The sequence below is a fragment of the Ctenopharyngodon idella genome, chromosome 2 (assembly GCF_019924925.1).
Source record: "Ctenopharyngodon idella isolate HZGC_01 chromosome 2, HZGC01, whole genome shotgun sequence".
In the NCBI taxonomy this organism is placed as follows: Eukaryota; Metazoa; Chordata; class Actinopteri; order Cypriniformes; family Xenocyprididae; genus Ctenopharyngodon; species Ctenopharyngodon idella.
In genome coordinates, this window is record NC_067221.1 from 40,860,459 (window position 1) to 40,888,423 (window position 27,965).

The 27,965-nt window shown below is 37.4% G+C and overlaps 2 protein-coding genes across 4 annotated transcripts in view; one reads left to right on the top strand and one right to left on the bottom strand.

Annotated features, from left to right (window-relative positions):
- Nucleotides 1-17,304: 17,304 nt before the first annotated feature.
- On the top strand, nt 17,305-20,119 carry klf2b (Kruppel-like factor 2b). Its single transcript, XM_051872941.1, has 3 exons — nt 17,305-17,653; nt 18,374-19,232; nt 19,317-20,119. The coding sequence occupies exons 1-3, from the start codon at nt 17,585-17,587 to the stop codon at nt 19,490-19,492; spliced, it is 1,104 nt and encodes a 367-aa protein (XP_051728901.1). The 5' UTR covers nt 17,305-17,584; the 3' UTR covers nt 19,493-20,119.
- Nucleotides 20,120-23,711: 3,592 nt separating this feature from the next.
- eps15l1b (epidermal growth factor receptor pathway substrate 15-like 1b) overlaps nt 23,712-27,965 on the bottom strand; it is a 38,859-nt gene continuing 34,605 nt past the window's right edge. The window contains exons 23-24 of one of the 3 annotated variants that reach the window (XM_051863665.1): nt 27,535-27,551; nt 23,712-24,933 (exon numbers count right to left, since the gene is read on the bottom strand). In XM_051863665.1, coding sequence (XP_051719625.1) covers nt 24,787-24,933; nt 27,535-27,551 — 164 coding nt within the window. In that variant the 3' untranslated portion in view covers nt 23,712-24,786. The remainder of the gene's footprint in view (nt 24,934-27,534; nt 27,552-27,965) is intronic. The other 2 variants (XM_051863655.1, XM_051863672.1) reach the window with 2 other exon arrangements.

Here is a 27,965-nt window from a genome sequence, read left to right on the forward strand (position 1 = left end):
TTGACCTCAGGTTCATGCTGTCTCTTTCACCACAAATCCACTCCATCAGAATGACGAGGAATCAACATTCTGGAGTGGATAGGTGTGATGTTGCCTGGCAACCGGTGTTACAAAAATATAACAAACACAGATATTGGATGACTACATGACTATTGAGAGGACAGGAGAGGGAGTGGCCAGTCGGAACAGCAGAGGTTACGTCAGACACGCCCCCTCATGGTGACTGTCAGCTGTTTGGTAATAATAATAATATTGTATATTATCATAATTTGAGCAATGTAATATGCAATGTATTCATATAAAAAATATGACATTAAATTAAGTACAAAAGGCTATGACAGATAGAATGGTACAACCATCGATAGATATATAGATGGATAGAACAACTGATGATAGAATGATGGATGATGGATGGATGGATGGATGGATAGATGATAGACGGATAGACGAATGATAGATGGATAGAACAATAGATGATAGATGACGATACAGACGATAGATGGATAGACAGATCTATAGATGTATAGAACGATGGATGGATGGATGGATGGATGGAACGACAGATGGATGGATGGAAGTATAGATGGATGGGTGGATGGATGGATGAATGGGTGGGTGGGTGGATGGATGGATGGAATGACAGAAAGATGGATGGATGGATGGATGGATGGAAGGATGGACGGATGGATGGATAGACAGACAGACAGATAGATGGATAGACGATAGATGATAGACAGATGTATAGATGGACAGAACGAAAGTATGATGGATGGATAGACAGATAGATGGATAGACAGATAGAACGATAGAATGATGGATGGATGGATGGATGGATGGATAGAATGATAGAATGATGGATGGATGGACAGACAGATAAATGGAGAGATGATAGATAGACAGATTTTTAGATGGATAGAACGATGGATGGACGGATGGATGGATGAAAGTATAGATGGATGGATGGATGGATGGATCTATAGTTGAACAATCTCTGAGCCAAGATATTTTCCTCTGTCCCAGTGAAGGAAATTCGAACCCTCCCTGTCACAGCAGGATCAACACAAGTCACTTAATCAGTTCAGGTCAAGCGCGTTCAAACCCCAGAGCAGCTGCACGAGATCAAATCAGATAATTCTCTGTATGATTCACGTTCAGCACAGGGCAAATGCACACATTTAATGCATTGTGACAGAGTCGAGTCCCACAACTATGCACCTACTGTTTCAAGGTGCGCTTGAAATGCAATACATCTTAATTACCTGGTTGCAAGCCTTTGGGTGCCTTTGAAACACTGTCATGTCTCTCTCTCCTTCGGTTATGTTTAACAGCTATTATAGTCAGACTCTTGTGAGTAAAGACAGTTCTGAAAATACCACTAGGCAATTATAGTATTACCCAAAAGCTCATGAAGCATGTCAGAAATGTATGTTTGGACAGGCTTTGAAGTCGGCCTATGTTTTCTTTTCTTGAAGTTCAAAATAGCTGACTATATACCTAAATCAATCTATTCTCAAACTGGAAATCTTCATAATCCAAAAAAAAAAAAAAAAAAAAACCTCCCACCCACATTTGGCTGTTGTATGTTTTATTTCTTTTTTTGACAGTTGCACGCAGTAACCGCCCAACTACCCTCCTATGTGCTTCTCTACATTGCAAGATGATTCATAGTTTCTATCTATAAAAACAAAAGCGATGCAATCGCTCAGAACAACCTTATTTTTAAAAACATCTCACTAAGTTTAAAACATCATAATTTGTGCTGAGGTTTGCTTTACATTCAGTACACACCTTGCAGATGGTTTTGCCAACTTAAGAAAAGAAACATGCATCGCAAACTACACTAAACACCAGGTTAAGTCCACTATTAACCCTAACAAACTTTTGAATCCTGAGCTGCACTGACTCATTCATTTTAGATCAATCAGATAGTTCATTTAAACAAGCTGACTCTGAAGTTCATTGTTCTATTCTCAGTCATATAAATGATGTGTATTCTAGTTGTTTTTTGTGCATAAGCTTAATGCTGTCTTCATAATAGTATAAAAAATAAAATAGTAACTGTGACTTTTTATCTCACAATTCTGACTTTTTTCTCGCAATTGCAAGTTTATATCTTACAATGCTGAATTTTTTTCTCAGAATTGCACATTATAAAGTCTGAATTGAGAGTTACAAAGTCAGAACTGTGAGATATAAAGTCAGAATTGCGAGATGTAAAGTCAGAATTGCGAGATATAAAGTCAGAATAGCGAGATATAAAGTCAGAATTGTGAGATGTAAAGTCAGAGTAGCGTGATATAAAGTCAGAATTGCATGATATAAAGTCAGAATTGCGAGATGTAAAGTCAGAATTGCATGATATAAAGTCAGAATTGCGAGATGTAAAGTCAGAATTGCGAGATGTAAAGTCAGAGTAGCGTGATATAAAGTCAGAATTGCGTGATATAAAGTCAGAGTAGCGTGATATAAAGTCAGAATTGCGTGATATAAAGTCAGAATAGCGTGATATAAAGTCAGAATAGCGTGATATAAAGTCAGAATTGTGAGATATAAAGTCAGAATTGTGAGATGTAAAGTCAGAATTGTGAGATGTAAAGTCAGAATTGCGTGATATAAAGTCAGAATAGCGTGATATAAAGTCAGAATTGCGTGATATAAAGTCAGAATAGCGTGATATAAAGTCAGAATTGTGAGATATAAAGTCAGAATTGTGAGATATAAAGTCAGAATTGCGAGATGTAAAGTCAGAGTAGCGTGATATAAAGTCAGAATTGCGTGATATAAAGTCAGAATAGCGTGATATAAAGTCAGAATTGCGAGATGTAAAGTCAGAATTGTGTGATATAAAGTCAGAATTGCAAGATATAAAGTCAGAATTGCGAGATGTAAAGTCAGAATTGCGAGTCATAAAGTCAGAATTGAGATATATTAGGTCAGAATTGCGTGATAAAGTCAGAATTTCGCTATATAAAGTCAGATACAATATAAACTATATATAAAATATAAATATTGTAAGATGTTAGTGTTATAATGTCCAATTGTGAGAGAAAAAAGACTCAGAATTGTGAGAATCTTAATTCTGACTTTAAAAGACGCAATTCTGACTTTATAGCTCACAATTCTGAATTTTTTCTCACAATTGCGAGATTTTATCATGCAATTCGGACTATATCATGCAATTCTGACTATAACTCAAGTTTTTCCTCAGAATTGTGAGATTTAAGCTCTCAATTGCCAGTTATAAAGTCAGAATTGCGATATAAAGTCAGAATTGCATGATAAAAACTTGCAATTGCGAGAAAAAATTCTGAATTGTGAGATATAAATTCAGAATTGCGTGATATAAAGTCAGAATTTCGTCTTATAAAGTCAGAATTGAGATATAAACTCACAATTCTGAGAAAAAAACGTCAGTCTTTAAATTACGAGCAGCTTGTAGACCGAGAAGCTACAGTTTGAAAGCAAATAAGTTGTGACCGCATTCGGAAGCACTTTTTCTGACCGCATAAACAGTGATTTAATCAAAATAGCTCTGTGTATTAAGTTCAAGAGTTGTTAAGGCGTTAATACAGCTCTTGTTGGATTATTTAGTGCAGGGCGTGTCGGCTGAAAGCGTAGCCACAACCTGCACCAGCTTCCTGTTGGTGTGAACCCAAAGCAACGCTTCCTATCATTACCTGCACTAATCACGAAAGTGAAAAACTACATCAAGAGTAGCAATCGCAACCACACAACCACAGGAGCTCAGCGCCTGACCAATGAAAAACACAGCTTTGATAGAAGCGCTCGTGTCGGCGCGTGTCAAGAGCCGATATCGCGTGCTCACACCTAAACGTGCATCTCCAGATCTCCGTTAAATAAAGCGACTTTTCAACTGCTCTGTGGCCATCGTTACAGCCAAGCCCAAACTTCGTAATTAGTCAGTGGGGGTTACACCCTAAAACAGGTTCGCTAATTTACTCATGACTGTTGAACTGTTTAACAGCTGACCTAACAAGCACTTCTACCTCTCGTGTATTGATTCTCAGAAAACCTGGATGGATGTTCAGCACTAGTACGGGCCTGTTGGTATGAATAACACCATCATCAATATGATGGTCATTTGGACGTGACAACTCTATGTGAACTCCCAAGTTAGTGTATTTTACTATACTGAGAATTGCTCCACTTTCCCATGATTCTTAACTGATTAAGATTAAATGAAAAAGGCAAGATGAGTCACACGACCTACTACAACGTACAAAAGTTACATGTGATATAGTCCATCTCATCTGCTTAACGTTCATCTTCACTAACTTGCTGAAAATGCAGTTGCTGTCGAGATACTTCAGTTATGTCTCAACTTCTCTCAGATGTTTCTCCTACAAATAAAGACAGACCCAAATGAGTCAATAGTCATCATCCAGTAAGAGTATAGAGCTATAAAATGGTAAAACTGTGTAAAAAGGTAAAACATATTAACTAGTATGAACAAACTGTGAGCAAAATAATTTTACAACATTTATTAAATCTCTGTTAATGTTAACTAATAAAAAATGCAATTGTTTATTGTTTGTTCATTCTAGTTCACAAAGCATTAACTACAACATTTGATTTTTTTAAAAATAGTGGCAGAGCAAGTTATTACATTATAATAAAAGATTGGATGGATATGAATAGATAAAAGATTATGATAGATAGATAGATAGATAGATAGATAGATAGATAGATTAGGATGAATGGATAGATGGATGATACAACCCAAATTCCGGAAATGTTGGGACGTTTTTTAAATTTGAATAAAATGAAAACTAAAAGACTTTCAAATCACATGAGTCAATATTTTATTCACAATAGAACACAGATAATATAACAAATGTTTAAACTGATAAATTTTACACTTTTATCCACTAAATGAGCTCATTTCAAATTTGATGCCTGCTACAGGTCTCAAAAAAGTTGGGACGGGGGCAACAAATGGCTGAAAAAGCAAGAAATTTTGAAAAGATTCAGCTGGGAGAACAACTAGCAACTAACTAAGTTAATTGATATCAGGTCTGTAACATGATTAGCTATAAAAGGGATGTCTTAGAGAGGCAGAGACTCTCAGAAGTAAAGATGGGCAGAGTTGTAAAAGAGTGAGTAAAAAAATTGTGGAATACTTTCAAAACAATGTTCCTCAACGTCAAATTGCAAAGGCTTTGCAAATCGCATCATCTACAGTGCATAACATCATCAAAAGATTCAGAGAAACTGGAGAAATCTCTGTACATAAGGGACGAGGCCGAAGACCTTTATTGGATGCCCGTGGTCTTCGGGCCCTCAGACGACACTGCATCACTCATTGGCATGATTGTGTCAATGACATTACTAAATGGGCCCAGGAATACTTCCAGAAACCACTGTCGGTAAACACAATCCACCGTGCCATCTGCAGATGCCAACTAAAGCTCTATCATGCAAAAAGGAAGCCATATGTGAACATGGTCCAGAAGCGCCGTCGTGTCCTGTGGGCCAAGGCTCATGTAAAATGGACTGTTTCAAAGTGGAAAAGTGTTCTATGGTCAGACGAGTCCAAATTTGACATTCTTGTTGGAAATCACGGACGCCGTGTCCTCCGGGCTAAAGAGGAGGGAGACCTTTCAGCGTGTTATCAGGGTTCAGTTCAAAAGCCAACATCTCTGATGGTATGGGGATGCATAAGTGCATACGGTATGGGCAGCTTGCATGTTTTGGAAGGCACTATGAATGCTGAAAGGTATATAAAGGTTTCAGAGCAACATATGCTCTCCTCCAGATGACGTCTATTTCAGGGAAGGCCTTGTGTATTTCAGCAGGACAATGCAAAACCACATACTGCAGCTATTACAACAGCATGGTTTCGTTGTAGAAGAGTCTGGGTGCTGAATTGGCCAGATCTTTCACCTATAGAGAACATTTGGCACATAATTAAATGGAAAAATATGTCAAAGACGACCACAAACTCTTCAGCAGCTGGAAACCTATATCAGGCAAGAATGGGACCAAATTCCAACACCAAAACTCCAGAAACTCCTAACCTCGATGCCCAGACATCTTCAATCTGTTTTGAAAAGAAGAGGACATGGTAAACATGCCCCCGTCCCAACTATTTTGAGACCTGTAGCAGGCATCAAATTTGAAATGAGCTCATTTTGTTCATAAAATTGTAAAATTTCTCAGTTTAAACATTTGTTATGTTATCTATGATCTATTGTGAATAAAATATTGGCTCATGTGATTTGAAAGTCTTTTAGTTTTCATTTTATTCAAATTTAAAAAACGTCCCAACATTATCAGAATTCGGGTTGTAGATTAGGATGGATGGATGGATAGATATGGATAGATAAAAGATTGGAATGGATGGATGGATGGATGGATGGATGGATAAAAGACTAAGATAGATAGATAGATAGATAGATAGATAGATAGATAGATATATAGAACCAGCTCTAACCAGCATACATATTTCTATTGGTCATTTCCAGTATGCAGCAGCCCGTATTAAAAAATGAAACATCCTTTGAATGACACATACTACTGCTTTCGCAGAGTCACATGAACTGGTTCAAGCCGGTTTACCTCTATCAGCATTTTTAACCAGATGCATCCCACTTTTCCAGTCGGTAGCTCTTGACCAGCATGACCTTAATGACGGAATCCACCGCGTGCTCAGGAAACTGTCCGAAGCGTAAAAGGCCCCGAGGGATATCATGATGATTGATAATGGAGGAAAAACGCAACAGAGTAACGAGGCAGGTGTCAAACATTTGGCCTTTCTGTCACGTAATCATCGAAGGTGCAACACATGCTCAGGTGGACCACAGATCATCTCCTGTAACATAACCAGGAGAAACAATAGATACCTGGATCAGGAATCTGCATGTTTAGGAGTCTTTGTAGCTCAAGCGTGATTGTGTGTACCTGCGGTTGGAAAATATTCCAGGACTGGTGTGTTTTTGAATCACAGGAATGAATAATTATGTGTAAACTCCAACAGAAACAGAAGAAGAGTCATGGCAGCTTGCTTAAGAGGATGATATAATGATAGTAGCTTCCCAGTTCATGCAAAGGTCAAAAGGTCATGATCTTCTTGGGAACATTTGTATATGTGTTCTATGTGAACAGAACACAGTGAAATAAAAATGAAACCCACCCAACAACTCCTAACCTCAAGTACTGTATAACTGATACATATATAAATAAAACACTTGATATTGAAATAAGATCCATATGTGCAAAGGTACGTTTAAGCACGTATTTTAAGTGTGTTTATACAGTCAAACTTCTCTTCCCCATTGGGGTTTATATAGGTAGATACTAATGGAGTGTGTAGATGTCTGTGGTTAACTGCTGAAGGATGTAGTAAGAGCGTTAGAGACGTCTGAGCGTGAATGAAGAGACTGTGCGGGAGATTTCTGTTTAAGTGTAAGATGTTTACTCAGCTGCAAGAGCTGCTGGAATGTTGAAATGCACTTGCTTCAGTATCTTAAGTTCCAGAGAAGAAACTCAGACACGCATGTTTGATTCATCGACGACTGCTGTCCGAATGACCGTCTGAAATATCACTGTAAAACCCGATAAGTTACGGTAACTCAAACCATTTGAGAAAACCTAAAGTTTTAAAACCAATAAGTACTGTCAACTCATATACATTAAGTTAAATTCACTTATATTTTAGTGTTGGTTTAGTCGATCATTAGAGTAAACTCAACTTAAAAATTTTAAGTTTACTCCACTCATTCAGTTTACCTCTCATTCATTTAACTCAATCATAATAAGTTCAGCTTACTAAAATCAAATTTTGAGTTCATGCAACTTTTTCTATTAAGTACAATGAACTCATTATTATTTGAGTGAAACAAGCTCATTTCATTTAGTTAATTTCACGGTTTTACAGCAGGAAAACCTCCTTGAAATATCCTTGTAGTAATGTTTGTTGATACGGGAAGAAGGAGGCGGGAACCGGCGAACGTTCAACATAACTTTAATATATAAAATAAACAAATACAAAACGAAAGTAATGCTGGCAGACCCGCACGGACGTTTGCCGGCCACACAAACATAATAAAACATAACTAAAAGTCCAGGCTTGGTCCTCTCTCGTCCATCAGTGTCGTCGCTCCCCTTTTATGCTTCCGGAGCTCCTCCGTGAGAGATTCGAGACCGGTGCAAAACGCAGCCTTGCGCCGTTCCCTCACGGCTCTCGCCCGCCCTGCTCGTCACAATCCTGTTTAAACATTATTTCAATGGCTGAATCTGATTTTTAAAGTTAACATGAAACTATTTGCAACCCATTTTAATTTTATCATATAGCCTTTCCAGGAAAAAACAGCAAGTAAATAAATAAATGCTTCAATGATGATATCATGTAGAATTTAAAAACGATAATCATAATGAAAAGGAAAAAATGGTGTTTAATTTATTTATTGGAATCTGTAGATTTGGTTTAAATATCATAAAATATGGTTTAAAACATTGTATTGGACATTAAACGCATTATTAGCCTGAATATTTTTTAAAGAAATTTACACTTTTAAAAAAATAAAGGTTCCAAAAGGGGTTTTTTCGCAGCGATGCCATAGAAGAAACACTTTTGGTTCCCCAAAGAACCTTTCAGTCAACAGATCTTATTGTTTTATATTTTAATAATCTACAGAACCTTTATCCACCATAAAGAACCTTTTGCACAATGAAAAAGTTCCATGGATGTTAAAAGTTCTTTAAGGAACCATCGATTCCAATTAAGAACCTTTATTTTGCTTGAATTCTATGGCCGTAGATTCAATGCCGTCCGGCAAATCATTTTCAACAGCTGTGTTTTTAATGAAATAAAGTCTGTTATACACTAAATTTCACAATTTTACTGCGAACCATTAGTGCTCACATAAAAAAATAACATCTGCCAGAAAGTATCAGTGAGCGCTGAAAAGGACAAAACAGAGTTATGAGGAATGAAACCAATAGTGCAGCGCTGTCTCTCTCCTTTACTGTTGACACAACCCACGGTCATAACGTTAAATGTCACGCAACTACACCATTCCGCTTCCCCTAATCACACAGAAAGCACCTTTCACGCTCTCATTTCCACAATGAAAACACTTTAGGAGGCCGTGCTGGCGTGGTTTCGCAGCGCGGCCTGAACACAGCCGTGATTAGGTGCGAACAGCTAATAAATGAGAACCACACTCCCTGCTAGAGTCCCAATTAGATCCTTATGGACCCAATATGACAAACCCGAGGCCTTCAGCCAGCGCTCTGTCATAACAGAGTTCAGAACCACTCATGAAAAGGTGTTAGTGGAATGCAACATGGTTAGCGTGACGCTCTGTTTGGAACAAATGCCTTATAGTTCTGTGCACCATTCCTTTCATTTTAATAGAAAGCAGAAAGTAATAAATGTTTTGATACGCTACAGGTATTGATGCATGCTTCTGTGCATCCATTATTCTGTGCATATTTAAAGTCTACAACTAATGTAACTGATCAGGGTTATCATCTTTAATTAAAACTAATATCATTTATATATATTTAAATATTAAAATAAATATTACATTTATTTCAGCTAGTTGCAAATAGTGATTTAAAATAAGTTTGGCATTTGCATGTTGCTAAGTTTCCAAGCATAAATATACATAACAAACACAAAGAGTATAATAGTCCATTTTTATTTTTTATCAATACTTTCTAAAATGCATTCCAGGATTACGTTCTTCATGTAGAGTGCAAAACAAAGGTATCTTAGAAGACAGCATCGCAAATGCCATTTCTTGTGTTTTGTGATGAGACATGCACTTCCTATAAACGAACATGTTATATAATTAGTAACACGTTAGGTAGACTTATGTAATTTGATGCTATAACAGAGTCTTATGTAACAATGAGCCGAACCAAACGATCTTGTTTAATAGGCCTGTGACGTGCAGACAATAACTCATCAGATACTATCTGCTTCTGTTTGTGATGCTTTGTTTTAATATGTGCATGTGTACACTGCTGAAAACGGCGGTGCTGTTCTCAGGTGCACGGAGTGGAAAAAGCCCGTTCTTGTTCCCGAACTTTCCACAAATATTTCAAGTGTACTGAAATTAGAGCTGGAGTCTATCCAGGTCTTTGAATTCCTGCGAGCACGTGCCAGACCAACTCTGTTTTTAATTTTTCACCCTTCTTGTGTTTTCCTTACAGAGGCCGTGCGTCTCAATGCAATCATTCTCTGATTCCTCGCGAATCTGTCCGCGTGTGTGCAGGAAACGGGGCCAAACTGGCTTCCTGAGTGGCTCAGGAGGAAACACGGAAATAAGAAAGGGGTGTGTGTTTAAAAATAACTCGGTATAAAAGGTCCAGGCAGGATCCCACTCACTCTCAGACTCACACTCACATACTCACTGGCGGGATGTTTCTCCGGCGTTACACACTAAAAAGGATCCTGCTTTGGGCTTCAGGCACGCAGCCCTCTGTAGAGTCACGCTACGGATACTACATGAACGAAATGGCAACAAATCACACACATTTGAATAAAAGACTCACATACAGCAAAAAAGGGATCAAAACATATATAATATTTAGACTGCAATGACGGTAGAATGATACAATGATGGTGTCAGATTCAATGTAAAATTTCCAAGACATACACTGCATCCCAATTCACATACTATCCATCCTAAATAGTATTTGAAATTACACTCTAAAAAATGCTGGGTTAAAAACAACCCAAGTTGGGTTGAAAATGGCCAAACACAGCGATTGGGTTGTTTAACCCAGGAAATGGGTTGTTTAACCCAGCAAATTGATCGTTTTAACCCAGAGAATGGGTCGTTTAACCCAGTGAATGGGTTGTTTAACCAAGCGAATGGGTCGTTTTAACCCAGGGAATGGGCTGTTTAACTCAGCGAATGGGTCAGTTTAACCCAGCGAATGGGTCGTTTTAATCCAGCGAATAAGTTGTTTAACCCAGCGAATGGGTTGTTTGTTTAAATGAGTATTCCGGATGGTCTACTTTTTCCGGTTAGAATCTGAAGTGCAGATCCGTGCACACTCTAATGGCTAATATTGCCCACAACCCATTGTGCGTTGGACAAGGATTCGATTAGAACTACAAACATGAATAAAAAGTATTAAAAACTACAAACATGGTGGATGTCGAGACTGACGGTTAAGTAGAGAGGTTTAGATGAAGGGGTTTGAGTGATTAATATCAGCATCTAACCTGACGAAAAGATATATTTATTTAATGTTATCCACATTATAATTAATCTGGAACAGCATTGTGAACTTTTATAATGATACGTTTGGTCATTAAATTTTAAATGCATCATTATGCAAACACATGAGGAGAGTCTCCACATGAAAGACCCACGACTGGCAGATCGACGTGCGACTACATTTCTCTCCTATAACAGTAGGAAATTAAATTAAACTGAATGTGGAGGATTCTAACTATGACAAGAAGATTGACAGGGCCGTTTACATGGTGACAGGATGAACGTAAGTAAGTGACAGAGCGGTCTGTTAAAGACGCAATTATGTCCCAAAGCTTGCATACTATTCTGCTACACACTCAAAAGTATGTACATTTTCTTCACAAAAACAGTACATACTTTTAGGGTGTAGTATAAGTAAACATTGGTAATACCATGCTACTCTTTTGGCACTTAATGCAAGAAAGCTTTCAAGACAAACTGGTCTATCTCAAAGGCCTAAAGTTGGATATATAACATTGTCAAACTTATACTCGCATATATTATCACCTAGCTCTAATCTGCTGAATGCAACTATAAGGCATGAAGATATTAAGATATGATAAACATTAACATGAACTGCTGTGAAACAATGTGTATTGCGAAAAGCGCTATACATATGAAACCGACTTGACAAAAACTGATGTGTCTGCATTCTGGGGAAGTGTTTGTCTACAGTTTAGATACATCATTTTAGGTCATAAAACATAATTACAAAACCAAGAATGTAAAGTGGGTGTAATGCATAAATTTCACACACAAATCACCTGAAACGTGACATGAGATTGACATGAGAAAGATAAAAGAAGCTGCTGTTTGTAAAATTCCGGCTTTAAGAATAATAGGGTGTTGTAATGAAACGTTTGTGTCACATGCATATCTAACATGAATGCAATTCATATACTGTAAGTCATAGCATCTGCTATAACACAATGTTTCTTAAGACAGATCACAGATCCAGCCAGTTACTGGTTCGGTATCGCAGGTTGTTCTCGCTTTTTCAGGACTGTACAGCTTACGTAAAAACATGTTTTGCAACTTTCGCATGTGTTACCCAACCATTACAAAATTGTGCAAAAAAAGTCATTTTGAAAGATTAAGAAATAATTCTCCGCAGTAATTGCTCATTCTTAGAGGACGCATGATTTGGCACGACTTAAAATCCAGCATTAAAGGACACCCATCTCATAAACATTTCCTTTCGTATGAATCACTGGGATAAAATGAGAAGATTTCGGTTTCAATCCTTAATATAAGAAGAATGACAGATGATGACTAACTCGATCAATGAAAACAAGATGTTATTTTAAAATAAAAACACACTCACTATGTATTAAACAGAAAAAAAGATTGCAAGTTTCATATCTAGAGTAATTGTTTAAGTCAAATGATGTCGTTTTCTGCCAAATACATTTTCCCGAGAGGCATAAACATACAGACATGCACCTACATGCAGGCTGGGATGGAAATAGCAATTCATTCATCACAACGGCATGAACACACTTGCACACTGACACATCATTTAGAAATGATGCATGTAATGCAGTCTGGAACGCTGCCATGATAGTCTGAACACATGTCAAACTCCTGCGCGCACATGACGTCTGTAATTGCTTTCGTTTAGTGCAATGGAAAAAATTACCTATGTTCGTCTGCCTAAACATGGCGACTGTTACCACAAACATGTGCCGTTATGTATCGTTTACATCCAGGAGATGACATAACATGGGTAAAGACGAGAACGAGAACTGGTTTTTGAATAAACAAGGGCCGTTCACATTGACAGAGCCCATTACAGGCAATTTGAGGTGACATTATGCAAATTTGCATCGACTACCAGTGTCCAAAACATACATGACACACTTGTGAGTGCAAATGCTTCTAGTCATGCAAGCTCAATTTTGTGTGTTATTGTTCCGAAATGTGTCAGAATGCAATTTCAGGTCAAAGACTGCAATATCTATATAACTAAATGAACATTTTACTTTGTTTTTGAAAGAAGTCTCTTATGAGCTCCAGAGCCAGTCTTCAGTGTCACATGATCCTTCAGAAATCATTCTAACATGCTGATTTGCTGCTCAAGAAACATTTATGATTATTATCAATGTTGAAAACTTTAGATTTTTGTGGAAACCGTGATACACTACCATTCAAATAAGGTTTGAATACTTTTATTCAGCAAGGACATATTAAATTGATCTATTCTATTCATCACAAAAACCTGCAAAAAATATATCACGGTTCCCACAAAAGTATGAAGCAACACAACTGTTCTCAACACTGATAATAATCAGAAATGTTTCTGCATATTAGAATGATTTCTGAAGGATCATGTGACACTGAAGACCGGAGTAATGATGCTGAAAATTCAGCTTTGAATAAATTTAAATTTTAAAAGTATATTACAATAGAAAACAGTTACTTTAAATTCTAATGATACTTTACAATATTACTGTTTTTACTGTATCCTTGAGCCTTGGTGAGTATGTATGGAAACTCATTTCCGTCACTAAATAGAAAAATAAAAAAAGGTAATTGTGACTTTTTTTCTTAGAATTGCGTAAAATAAACTCGCAATTGCATCTTATAAAGTCAGAATTGTGAGTTATAAACTTGCAATTCTAAGAAAAAACATCTTTTTTCCCTCACAATTGGACATTATAACATGCAATTATAAGTTTATATCTCACAATTCTGACTTTATATCTCGCAAATCTGAATTTATAACTCATAATTCTGACTTTAAACTCGCAATTCTGACTTTATAACTCGAAATTCTGACTTTAAACTCGCAATTCTGACTTTAAACTCGCAATTCTGACTTTATAACTCACAATTCTGACTTTAAACTCGCAATTCTGACTTTAAACTCGCAATTCTGACTTTACTACTCGCAATTCTGACTTTATAACTCGAAATTCTGACTTTAAACTCGCAATTCTGACTTTACTACTCGCAATTCTGAATTTATAACTCGAAATTCTGACTTTAAACTCGCAATTCTGACTTTACAACTCGAAATTCTGACTTTAAACTCGCAATTCTGACTTTAAACTCGCAATTCTGACTTTATATCTCGCAATTCTGACTTTATATCTCGCAATTCTGATTTTATAACTCACAGTTGTGAGATTACATCTCACAATTCTGAAAAGAGTCAGAAGTCGGAATTATGAGATAAATTACCTTTTTTATTTTTTATTTCATGGCGGAAACAAGGTTATGTAGGTATGGAGACTTCTCTTTAAAAACATTTAAAAAATCTTAATTATTCCAAACCAGTTTGGCTTAGGCTAATTGCATCATGAAGCATGTCTGATTTCACCAACTTCATGCTTCGCTTCACTTCACCTGAGCACACGGGGGAGGAAACGCTATCAGTCCGATCAAAGGACACACACACCGGACACACTTCCTGTACAGTTCTGTGAAACTCAGAATGACGGCATATTTCTCAGGCACAACCGTGCTCTTCCCAACATCTGTGATGACAGGGAAAACTCAACACCTGCGATAAAAGAAAAATCACAAATGAGATCTCTTTAATATCTCTAACAGCAAAGAAATTAGATGGAGAGCACATAGAGACGTTTTTAGCATCTCAGTGATCTCATCTTTCAAATCAGAACTGTGCTCCGATTTACATCAAAAGATCCCAATATGACATTATAAACTGTTTCACCACATTTTCCCAAAATCAACCAATCGGAGCTGCTCTTAAGGAATTTTAGGAGAAACTTTTGAGACAATGCTGATAATAAAATGACACATAACAGATTGCGATTACACAATCTGATGTGACTTTCACCGGAAACTTCTAGCATGCATGTAGATGAGCATGTGTTACTTTATTCTTAATGAATCAAAATTTATGAATCAAACCAGAGGCACAAGAAACTGGTTTACAAAGAAAATCTAGTTTGCATAATAGATTACATGAAACGTATGAGCCAGAGTGAGTGAGCCTCCTTTAGTTCCATTGAAGATTCGTGACAAAAGAGATGAGAAACATCCCAAACGCATTCTTACTCAACACAAACAGCACATAGAAACTGAGGCAGAATATGCGCATCAAAGCGCTTTATCAGACTCATTACTGTTATGAGCTATAAAACACCACTGAGGTCAAGAGGTCAACTCAATATGAGCAATTTAACATCAAAGCTTTTCATGTGTAAACTATTAAGCTTAAAACATATATACACATATGTGTGTTTGTGTGTGTGACCCTGGACCACAAAAGCAGTCATAAGTCGCACGGGTATATTTGTAGCAATAGCCAACAATACATTGAATGGGTCAAAATTATCGATTTTTCTTTTATGCCAAAAATCATTAGGATATTAAGTAAAGATCACGTTCCATGAAGATATTTTGTAAATTTCCTACAGTAAATATATCAAAAATTTATTTTTGTGAGTGGATATGCATTGCTAAGGACTTCATTTGGACAACTTTAAAGGCGATTTTCTCAATATTTTGATTTTTTTCCACCCTCAGATTCCAGATTTTCAAATAGTAGCAGATAAATATTGTCATAACAAACCATACATCAATGTAGATGATGAATAAATCTCTTTTTTTTTTTTTTTTTTTTATAAATTGACCCTTATGACTGGTTTTGTGGTCCGGGGTCATATACATATATGTATATATGGATATGGAGTGCCACTATATCAAGGTTTTGTACACTACCATGATGGAAGTATCTTGTACCATGTAAATACCAAAGGACACAAACATTAAATCATTCAGTTTCAGTATCATGTTAAATATCAAAGTACCATGGTACTGCCGCTCAAAGTGCATAAACCAATGAAGCTGAACTGTGTATTTTTCAGACGTGAATAAGTAACCTGTCCAGTTTTTCTTTTCCTGTCAGTTTCTTTAATGGCGGGTCTCGCGCAAACAGTCGCGGCGCGTCCTCGGGACATCATTAACGAAACTAATGGCTGCTAAAGCAAAGCCAATAATTCCCACACCATCAGCATTCCAGCCATTTAATCCCCCCTCCATTTACACCTGAATGCGGCGAAAGGTAAGGCGAACATCTGAGAGGAGAGAGTCAGGGGATCAGGTGAGACTGGCGCCTGCTGTCCGCGTTTAGACAAACCCGCTGCGCGCGCACAATCATCATGATAAAGCGCCTTTGAGGGCTCACAATGTCTCGCGCTTTCACATTAATCACGCTTTACATGCATTCCTCAAGCAACATGTCTCACTGAAACCCTTTACTACAGTAAACACGGTAAAACTCCAGTTCTCATGCTGGGGCAGTGATAACATCTAAGAGGAAAAATTTTGATTTTTTATTTTCACACGTGAAAATTATTTAGAAATGTTTGTAATGTACATGCAACATACATTTTAAGTGTTTATTTATTTATTTTCAAAAACACTGAAAATGTCTAGTGTGGCAACCACAGACATAATAAATACAGATTTATGTTTATGGTGGTAACCATCAAATACCACAGTACTTGTGTGCACACAACTTAATGATTAACTAAAATAATCACTACTAATCTGGTAATAATCACGTTTTTAATCAAAGTTAAAAATACTGAAAAAACATTTTATCACCAGTATCACTATTTTTAGTTACATTTTAACTGAAAAACGTGCAGGTCAAAATATGTAGTCATGAGGGTCATCTCTGTTTTATGGCTTTCTTGTCATGTGATTATATATATATACACACATAATGACAGGGAAAACTTGACTTTTGGATCACCTACTAATCTATTGTACAGAAAATTGCCATATCAGCATGCAAAAACAACTTTATTTGACTTCTAAAGTCTAAATGTAACCTTATTGTGTAGTCACTTGCTTTCATTGGAAAGCGCGTATATTTGGAGTCTAAATTACGCATGGGTGAACGTAGGCTGTTTGAAGACTGGAATTACACTTGGATCAATTCGAGCTTTTGTTGAAACGCCTTGGTAACAGTTTTGTATGTGTAGTACACAGATGATAGTGACATTGCGAGTGACCCGCCTCCTCTCGGCCGCGCCCCCGTGGGGGGACGGGCACGTGCGTCACCAGCGCTTAAATGAGAGAGCGAGAGCGCAGTCCGGCACTGAGACACTGTGGACCTGTGGAGAAAGCGCGCACGGTGCGTTATATAGCGATTATATTTGGGAGCTCTGAACGTTGTTTCCTTCGCTCACCCAATTGGTCCAGGAGCAGTATTTATTAGGTAGGAGGCGCTCCTGCCCGACACACTTTGTTCATGACTCTGGAAGTTCACTCGAGGAAAAAGCGCACCGACGTTTGACATCGCTTTAGGAGCAAGTGCAACAATACAGACGAAAACTACAACTGAATACGCGCATTGACTCTTGGAAATGGCTTTACCTTGCCTTTTGCCTTCGATTTCAACGTTTGCAAACCAGAAAGAAAAACTTTGGGAGGATGTAAGTATCTGACACTTTTGTGCACTTCTAAATTGGTGAAACTAGGGTGAATTTGGGTAATGTGGGAAACCTAACCTCGGACGTGGTTAAAACTGTGGTAGAAACACATTCTAAGCATGTATATTTGTTTTCCGCTTGTTTGCATAAGTTTGCAATAGACAAAATAATTTAAGTTGTGCTTATAAGGTAAATATGTCTTGTTTTATGATATATATATATATATATATATATATATATTTTTATATATATATATATATATATATATATATATATATATATATATATATATATATATATAAAATATATATATATATGGTAAATTCAGGTTGATTGGGACACTTTTTCCAAGTCACACTGAATTCACCCCTATATAGTAAAACAAGATAAATGTACCTATATATGGTGAAATCAGGTTGATTGGGACACTTTTTCCAAATCATCTTAATGGTAAAAAGTGTCCCAATCACCCTGAATTCACCCCTATGTAGTAAAACAAGATAAATGTGTCATATATACATGCATGCATGCTTATAAGGTATATCTATCTATATGTATATGTAATTTCTGTATTAAAAAGAGTTACAAGAACAGTTTTTAGCAGATTGTCTTGTGATTTAAAGAGCTGACAACTTTGATGGTTTGATTTGATGGTTAACTGTCATAAAATGCTTTCAAATTGAAGTATTTTAGCTCTAAACACCCTCCGTTCTGTTTTTGCAGAGGTGGAAATGTGAGGAGGACAAACCACTGAGCGGCAGCTGCCCTCTGCTCAACGTGGCACAGAACATGGACACTTGTCGTGGCCGCAAGGATGACGAGGATCTGAGCAATTATTTGGACCTGGAGTTTATCCTGGCCAACACAACAGGACCTCTAGAGGCAGGAGCAGAATACGTCTCACATGCAGAGCCATGCGGCCTGTACTCGACGGGAGCGTACGCATCTCCGGAGCAGCCGCCTCCGCCGCCGTACGGGAACAGCCTCATGGCCGAGCTTCTGAGATCCGACATGGACAATGCCTACGACGGTGCAATTCAGGGAAGATTCGTCATCAACTCCACTGGGTTCCCCAGACAGGACTTTGTTGATATCAAAGTCGAGCCGCCGATGGACGGTTACGGGCCGGTGATGGGCATGGTGCCGCAAAGCTGCCAAAAAATCAAACAAGAGGGCAACATTTCATGCATGATGTCTTTCGAGCAGCCCAGGCTGGCCGTTTCTCCACAGGCGACGGGGAATATGACGCCCCCGTTGAGTCCGGATGACTCCCATCTGCGCCAAGCCACGTTTCCGCAGGGTTTCCATCACTCGCCTCCAGCCTACGCTCAAATGCAACTGCCCTACACGGCGCCGCACCAGTACGGCATGTTCGAGGAGGCCATCGGGATGCAACCCAACATGCAAAGGGCTCTCCTGACTCCGCCGTCCTCCCCGCTGGAGCTAATGGAGTCCAAACCCAAGCGAGGACGACGTACCTGGCCGAGGAAGCGCACGGCGACGCACACCTGCACCTTCGCCGGCTGCGGCAAGACGTACACCAAGAGCTCGCATTTGAAGGCGCACCACCGAACCCACACCGGTAAGAGCGTGTCTAACTTCGCCTCTAATCCCTGTTTTTGTCTTTAAACCACCTAAATGTGATCCTCTCGCTTTGATTCATCAGGTGAGAAACCGTACCACTGCAACTGGGAGGGATGCGGCTGGAAGTTCGCCCGCTCCGACGAGCTGACGCGTCATTTCCGCAAGCACACCGGCCACCGGCCGTTCCAGTGCCACCTGTGCGAGCGCGCCTTCTCCCGCTCCGACCACCTGGCTCTGCATATGAAGAGACACCTGTGAGGACTGGATCCACATTAACTGCCTTATTTAATGACTTTAAGACAATCGCCTGTTGTCGATAAAGAAATATATATCATCATACTTTTGTAACAAAGTAGCTGGTACTACATAGATTATGCAGAGCTCTTTTTAAAGGTCTGAAGGGCTGGTCCTATGAATCTGTGTCCGATCGGGAGACAGTACGGTGCCTTTCTGAAGCCACAAAGAGTGCAAAGCCTGACGACTAGCAAACCTCCAGTGGAAAATGCACGATGACAATGTTTTGCTCTTGAAACTGCCTTGCTATCATGCAACAAACAGCTGTGTTCGTTTTTTTTGTTCATTTTGATACACTCTTGATTGCATGTGTGCTGAAAGAAGCAAACGTCGGTAACACTTCGCAATAACGTCCCATTAGTTGACGTTAGTTAATGCATTGTTACAGTATTTATTACTCTTTGTTAACGTTAATAATGTTAACTAAGATGAATAAATGCTTTAGAATGGTTATTGTAAAGTGTTGCCCTGTTGTACACTAGCACCGTATGCACTGGGGCTTGAAGTCCTGGGTTTTTATAAGATTGTGTACATACATTTTATATTGTAAGTACTGTATTTATTGTAAATATTAAACTAAATTTGAATATATATATCTCTCGTGTCATTGCCTGTCATGTTCCGTCTGACCTATTGGATGTGGGTTGCTTAGTCTCTTATTATGGGCTCCTTTGAAGCGACTGGAAAACGAAGTCCCCAGAAACTGGAGACGCTTATGGCGAGCGAGGGCCGCTGCACGAGTGCTATTCTTGAACCCCCACTCAAGCTTATAGTTTAGACCAAGATGCTTTCCAGCTGCGTCAGGTTGAGGCCAGCAGCCTGTGGCTTCTGCCTATAAATACAAACACTACATTTACATAATTACAGAGAGAGAATTTAGATGCGTCTGGACGGAGGGGCGCTCGGCTCTCAGCTGAAGATCCCAGACTCCAGAGACGCAGAAAAGACACGGACATCAAAGAGACTCCAGTGGTGCTTTGATGTCAAACGTGGAGGATGAAATACAAAATCTGCATATTTTGTAAAAATATTTGTTCAGCATCAACTCATTTCGCTCTGGGGTGGAAAGACTGGAAAAAACATTTTGAGATTTTTATATAAAAAAATAATATAAAAATAAAATATATTTATTTATACAAATAATACTGGTCAAAAGTTTAGACACACCTACTCATGATATATTTAGCTTTTTTTATATATATATATAGTAGAATAAAGAAAAATGGAAACTAAATATTTTAGATATGGTGCAGTTCATAATTAAAAAAAAAAAAAATATTGAATTATTCAAACATCGTAGGCATACAAAAATATATTAAACTATATAAAAAGTAGAAAAAATCTAAAATAAAAATGTATTAAATTACTCAAACATCATGTGCATGCAAAATATATAAAAATATATAAAATAGTTATGTGAAAAAAAAATATATAATAAAAACGTATTAAATTATGCAAAGTGCATGCAAAATATATTAAAATATATACAAATTTTATGTGAACATTATATATATATATATATATATATATATATATATATATAAATAAAATGTATTAAATATTCAAACATGCGCATGCAAAATATTAAAATATATACAATTTTATGTGAAAAATATATACATATAAAATAAAATGTATTAAATTATTTAAACGTGCATGCAAAAATATATTATAATATATACAATTTTATGTGAATATATATATATATATATAATAAAAATGTATTAAATGATTCAAACATCATGTGCATGCAAAATATATTAAAATATATACAATTTTTATGTGAAGTTGCTTCAAATATATATATATATATATATATATATAATGAAAATGCTATATAAATAATACTAATATAATCAATGCATTGATTATATATTATGTGCATATATTATGGACATACAAAACATAATAAATTCTTACTGAATGTTAAAAAGTGTGTAAATAAAGCATCCATCTCTGTGCTTTTGTATTCTAAAAGTAGTACTTTTTCTGCATGAGTGAATAATGTGTGAAAACAGGACAAGAGTTCCCTTTTACGCAAATTCAAGAGAAAAAGAAGAAACGTGATCCTGACTATTATTAGCCGACTCAGTGAAGTGAAGTAGAAATTTCATTTCACTTTTGTGTGCTGATGATAGTAACTATTACTACCAATCTGACATGAACAGAAAACAAGCTTCTCCTTTTTCCCCTTCAAAGTAAAACACATAAAGGACTGTGTGTTTACTATGATTACTGTATTTAACAGATCTCAAAGTAGAAATAAAGATTCACGTCTGTACAAAAACTATCTATTAGAGATGAGATATACTGCCAACAATTTAAAGAAATATTACGTGAAACAACACGCAACGACACGTTTTAAACTATGCAAAGAAAGTGATTTTGAACTTGTAAAATGTAAGAATGTCTGAAATCTGAACACATCCGTGGAGTTGGTCAGTAATCCCTGACCCCACTATTCAACCACTCAGCACTAAAACCACAACTAAATCCGAAGACTAGACTAGAATGTCTGGCAAAGCTTCTGAATGAAGCGCACGTGTGGATGGTTAAGTGATCGAGTGCAAAGAAAAACACAAATGAGGAACGAGCTGGAGCCTTATGTTTCTGTCACCTGAGCCCTTCTCATTTGTCCATCTTAAAATCAGCCCTTTCAGCTGCCTTCAGTAAATAAAAACTCACACAGGAATTTCCTGTTATTCCAAATGGGGGTAATTAACATACCGAAGCTAAAATTCATGCAGCTGTTAAATTATTTTCACACTTAGATCTCAATCTTTCCAAGGACTCCATTTCAGTCCGGCTCGAGCTCGGACTTCATTCTTCCAGCTTGAGTTACTCGACGGATCCAGGAAAAACAGCAATTTGAAGCAGAAGCCGTTCACAGAGCATTTGCAAAAGACAAAGGTCTGATAGACGCACAAGAGCCAAATGAAAAAGAGCTCACTGATGCCGACCGTCACGATGTACAGGACGCTCGTCCATCACAGCGGGACAAATACAACAGATTTTGCATTAAAATTAAGATATTATCTCTTCATCACGGCACCTGTTAGTGGGTGGATATACTGTATTAGGCAGCAAGTGAACATTTTGTCCTCAAAGTTGATGTGTTAGAAGCAGGAAAAATGGGCAAGTGTAAGGATTTGAGCGAGTCTGACAAGGGCCAAACTGTGATAGCTAGACGACTGGGTCAGAGCATCTCCAAAACTGCAGCTCTTGTGGGGTGTTCCCGGTCTGCAGTGGTCAGTATCTGTCAAAAGTGCTCCAAGGAAGGAACAGTGGTGAACCGGCGACAGGGTCATGGGCGGCTAAGGCTCATTGATGCACGTGGGGAGTGAAGGCTGGTCCATGCGGTCTGATCCTCAGTCCAGAATATATAGGGCATCGCAGTTTGTTGCGTATGGAGCTGCATAGCCACAGACCAGTCAGGGTGCCCATGCTGACCCGTCCACCGCCGAAAGTGCCAACAGTGGACACGTGAGCATCAGAACTGGACCTGGTCTGATGAATCACGTGGATGGCCGGGTGCGTGTACGTTTCTGGGGAACACATGGGACCAGGATGCACTATGGGAAGAAGGCAACCCGGTGGAGGCAGTGTGATGCTTTGGGCAATGTTCTGCTGGGAAACCTTGGGTCCTGCCATCCATGTGGATGTTACTTTGACACGTACCACCTACCTAAGCATTGCTGCAGACCATGTACACCCTTTCATGGAAACGGTATTCCCTGGTGGCTGTGGCCTCTTTCAGCAGGATAATGCTCCTGCCACAAAGCAAAAATAGTTCAGGTTTAAGGAGCACAACAACGAGTTTGAGGTGTTGACTTGGCCTCCAAATTCCCCAGATCTCAATCCAATCGAGCATCTGTGGGATGTGCTGAACAAACAACTCCGATCCATGGAGGCTCCACCTCACAACTTAAAGGATCTTCTGCTAACATCTTGGTGCAGATACCACAGCACAGCTTTAGGGGTCTAGTGGAGTCCATACCTCGACGAGTCAGGGCTGTTTTGGCAGCAAAAGGGGGAATAACACAATATTAGGAAGGTGGTCATAATGTTATGCCTGATCGGTGTATAAACTTTTGTTAGATGCGATCTGACAGCGCTAATTTCTTTTGATTCTGGGAAGAAATGGTTTTGATATGTTCTTCACACAAAAAAAAGTGGATCCAGATAAATATATGTTTGACATTTATTAAAACACTGAAAAGCAGCACATTGTAAAATCGTTTTCAACCCTTTTCCACAAAAGAAACAAAACACATAAGGTCAGTAGAATCTTCAACATGATAAAAGAGAGAAAATCAAAGCCATATAAACACCAAAAATTACTTCTCTAGCATATAAGCAATCCATAACCTGCTGATTTTAGTGTTGAGTATCACAGATGCAATAAATATATGATTACATAAGAATGAGCTCAATATACAGTTTAAGGCTTCACTTCAAGCAAAATATGCTTCTCAAACTATTTCAAAAAACTAAAACTAGGCAGAGGTCCTTCTGTGTGCTGGTTTGTGTGATTTGGTGTCATCTAGAGGATCTGATTAAGATTTAAAGGGTTAATAACAAATACATCTCAAAGTGATTATTACAACATCATTGAAGAACTATGACTAGTGCAAAACCCACATAAAAAGCATCACCAGGTTCCTTCAAAAAGTAATTATGCTTCATTTGATCTTAATGTGGCTAATGACACTTGTGTGATATTAACAGTACGTGCAACTGGGATGAAAAATGGGATTTGTTGGGAATGCATTGATTACACAGGTTTATATGTAAATTTATCATATCATATATGATCATATAGTGCACTGACGATGGGTAAATGTCACGGATTTAGTCATTCATCCGTCTTATTTAAGCAAAAATCAGATTGAGACTTCCTCTGGTGGATGAAGCTGATTGTAATCAATGTATAAAGCACTTCGGATCAAAACTGAAATGGGCCGCAGTCATAGGCTGATATTTTTTTACGATACTGATGATGTGCATAAGAGCACAAGAGACCTCACTCATATGATCTACAGTATTTGGTAAAGCTGTATATAATCTTTGCAAAGCATAATTCAGTGGTTGAGCACTTCATTGGTCCAGGGTTCTTCAAAGGTTGATGCGCGACAGCAAACAGCAAACCTGAATGATCTTCAGGAAGAGCTTGTGATTGGGGGAGGCTCATGCAAAAACTTCATCTGAAAGTTTTAGGTGTTGTCTCATTGAAAGATTGAATCCAAAGTGTAGCAGCTTCACGTTCTGGGCATTTCAGATCGACTGAGGGCGAGAGCCAATTCCAGGTCCTGTTGTTCCTGTAGGCGGAGCCTCCGGATACGCTCCGCCTCCTCTCTCTGGCTCTCACGTTTGGCCCACTCGAGCTGCTGCGTCTCATTTCCGAACTGAACCGGAAAATAAACGTCATTACAGAAGTTATAATTCATCACAGCAGAATGCATCACTGTAGGGCTGGGCGAGATATCGCAAAATGTATAGATTGACATTTTTCAGGCTTGATGATCTCAATATTTTTGGCATTTGCTCTGAAATCTTTTAAAAGAGTGATTATTTTTTAAAACAAACTTTGCTGCCAAGTAAATTCAACATGTTTAATCTAAGAAGTAAAAAATACAGTTAAAACCTATAGGTAAAATAATCAAGACATGTTTTCACAAACTTAATAATAGAGCTGTGAAATTTTTCTGATAAAAAATTATGACAGCGATTTTAAAAAAAATTCTAGGTTTTCTGTGCTTGTTTGTAGGGCAGCACAATTTGGCCAAAATGTTGTGATTAAATATCAGTATTATTATTATTATTATTATTACTAGATAAAAATATAAAATAAGAAATATTACTCTTGTAATATTTCACTGTAAAATTAAATAGAGTATTTAAGAAAAATAATATATTAATTTTATTTTACATTAAATCTGTAAAATTACACTGATATGGTCACACTTTAGTTTAGGGTCCAAATCTCACTATTAACTAACTATTAACTATGACTTTTGCCTCAATAAACTAATTTGCATATTCATAGAACCGTGTATACTAAATGAGGCAAGGGTGTAGAGTTACATTCAAGCTATTTAAGACGAAGTTTTTTTCAAGGAAAACAACGTTTAAATATGCAATTTTGGGGCCAGTTGTTCAAAAAAGTTTAATCTGGATCAGAATGATCTGGATCTGAAAATCCCATGTCTTGCTATGCAGGATCAAGTAATATGAAAAAAACATTTCAATGATTTTACGTTCTCTCAGAAAAGTTCTGCGTGGCGTTCACCCGAGAAACTTTGCGTTCGCTCACAAGGAATCTTGACTGGTTCATCTCTTATCATTGTGCCAATGTAGTTTACAAACAGTGATAAAAAACACTTAATGTAATATTTTTGTTAGATATTTACAGCTGTTTTATGGCACCAAAATCTCTTTTTTTACTTTACAGTAGGTTATCGAAAGGTTAAATATGTAGCCTAATGTTTACTTCTAATTTCTTACTTTAACAGTTAAACTAATCAAGAGCAAAATAAAAATATATATTTTGGATCAAAGGTATCCCAATATTGCTAAAAAGTTTTGAACAACTCAAACTGATGATTTTATCCAGATCAAAACCAAGATTTGATTTTGTGATCTAATCTGATTTCAGAATCCTTTTTCCCTTTTCAATAACTCATTTTCAAGATTTGATCCAGTCCGATAGCCGAAATCCGATCAGATTACTTTTGAACAACTTGCCCTTGGAGATCAAAGATGAGATTTAAGGGATAAAATTATTGACTACAGGGGGACTTTAAAAGAATTAATATTCAGTAATATTATCGATTTGAGAGCACTGACCCTATCGGATGAGAACAAAACTAAACTTGAGCTGGATAATGTCGGCATGATTCTGAATAAATTGAGAATTAATTAGCTAAAATAGAGATCACGACTCTCCCACGATTCTGAATAAACAACAAAACAAAATAATGTAATTTAATAACTCACTAAGCCATTTCACGATTTCAGTTTTATTTCGATTAATTGTGCAGCCCTACTTAAAAGCTAAAATAAAAGCGCATCAAAATCACCACAGTATTCATGATTTTGCTTGATTTTACACCGCCAGTAAAAGCATAATGAATATATTGTGACTATTCAATATATCGCCCAGTCCTCATATCAATCACATAACAGGGTAAATTAAAAAAACACTCATTTCACATGAGCACAAGTAATTTGCACACAATTATGTATTATCTAATTTGATGTGATCTTTTTAATTTGTCATTAACTTCATCATTTACATCATCTGTTGTGCAACCAGTGATTGAAAGCCAAAAAAGAAACCAAAGTTGTGAAGCCTTTGGTTTCCATCAAATGTAAGTTAGCAGTGACCCAACACACAGTGAATGAAGTCAAATCATCATCAACTAATTTTGTTTATGAGATTCATTACAAATTAACATATATTAGAGGAAATATACAGAAGGCCTAGAAGTATTTGGTCACTTGAATTGTACTTAAACTATTTGAATGTGCTTGCATTAGACACAGAATATCAAATCAAGTGTCATTTATTGAAAAGAAAGTGTACAAACACACTTTACAATCAAAACTAAAGTCAAAAGTCACTTTAGAACTAAAAGTTTTCAAAATCATTTGACAGAAATTATTCTAAACAATTATAAAACAAACAAAAAATGGCACAACTAAAAATTTGATCTAATGCAATGGCATTCAGATATTTTGAGTGTGATTTATATAAGAAAATATTTTCTAATGCCCAACATGAACTGAAGTGAACTATGTCTTGTCTAGTCTTTTCTCACTGTGGTTGGTCTACCAGTCTTACATTTGCTGCTGATGTTTTAAAGCGCTTCAATATGAGGTCTGATTTCTCAGGGTGATTTGTGAAAGGGATTTGTGTGCACGCAGGGTGGAGTAGGTGTTTCATGGCTGACACAAACACATGCAGATCGCTCAGATGTGGTCAGCAGACCTGCGATTCACCTTACCTTCATGTGTTCAGTGCCTGGGAGAAAGATAAATTACAGCACATTTCTAAAGAGAAGCACGGCAAACAAAGCCTCATGCAACATGCAAAACTGCATCTGCACTGCATGGCACAGCACACACAAACAAACACAACACCGCAAGACAGTTAATGCAGCAAAGATGTGGTTTTAGGTCAGTTGAGCCACTTGTGGCCTGACCTGGATTCGCCCCTGATGATATTTCAAATTCAGATGTTGAAAATGCCCCAATTATGCTTTTTGGGATATTACCTTTCATGTAGTGTGTAATATAATGTAGCTGTTTGTGAATGTAAAAGACCTGCAAAGTTTTAAAGATCAAAGTGCACAACAAATAAAGTTATCGGCCCTATTTTAACGGTCTATGCGCATGAAGAGCAGGTGCACTTAGGTGTGTCCGAATCCATTTTTGG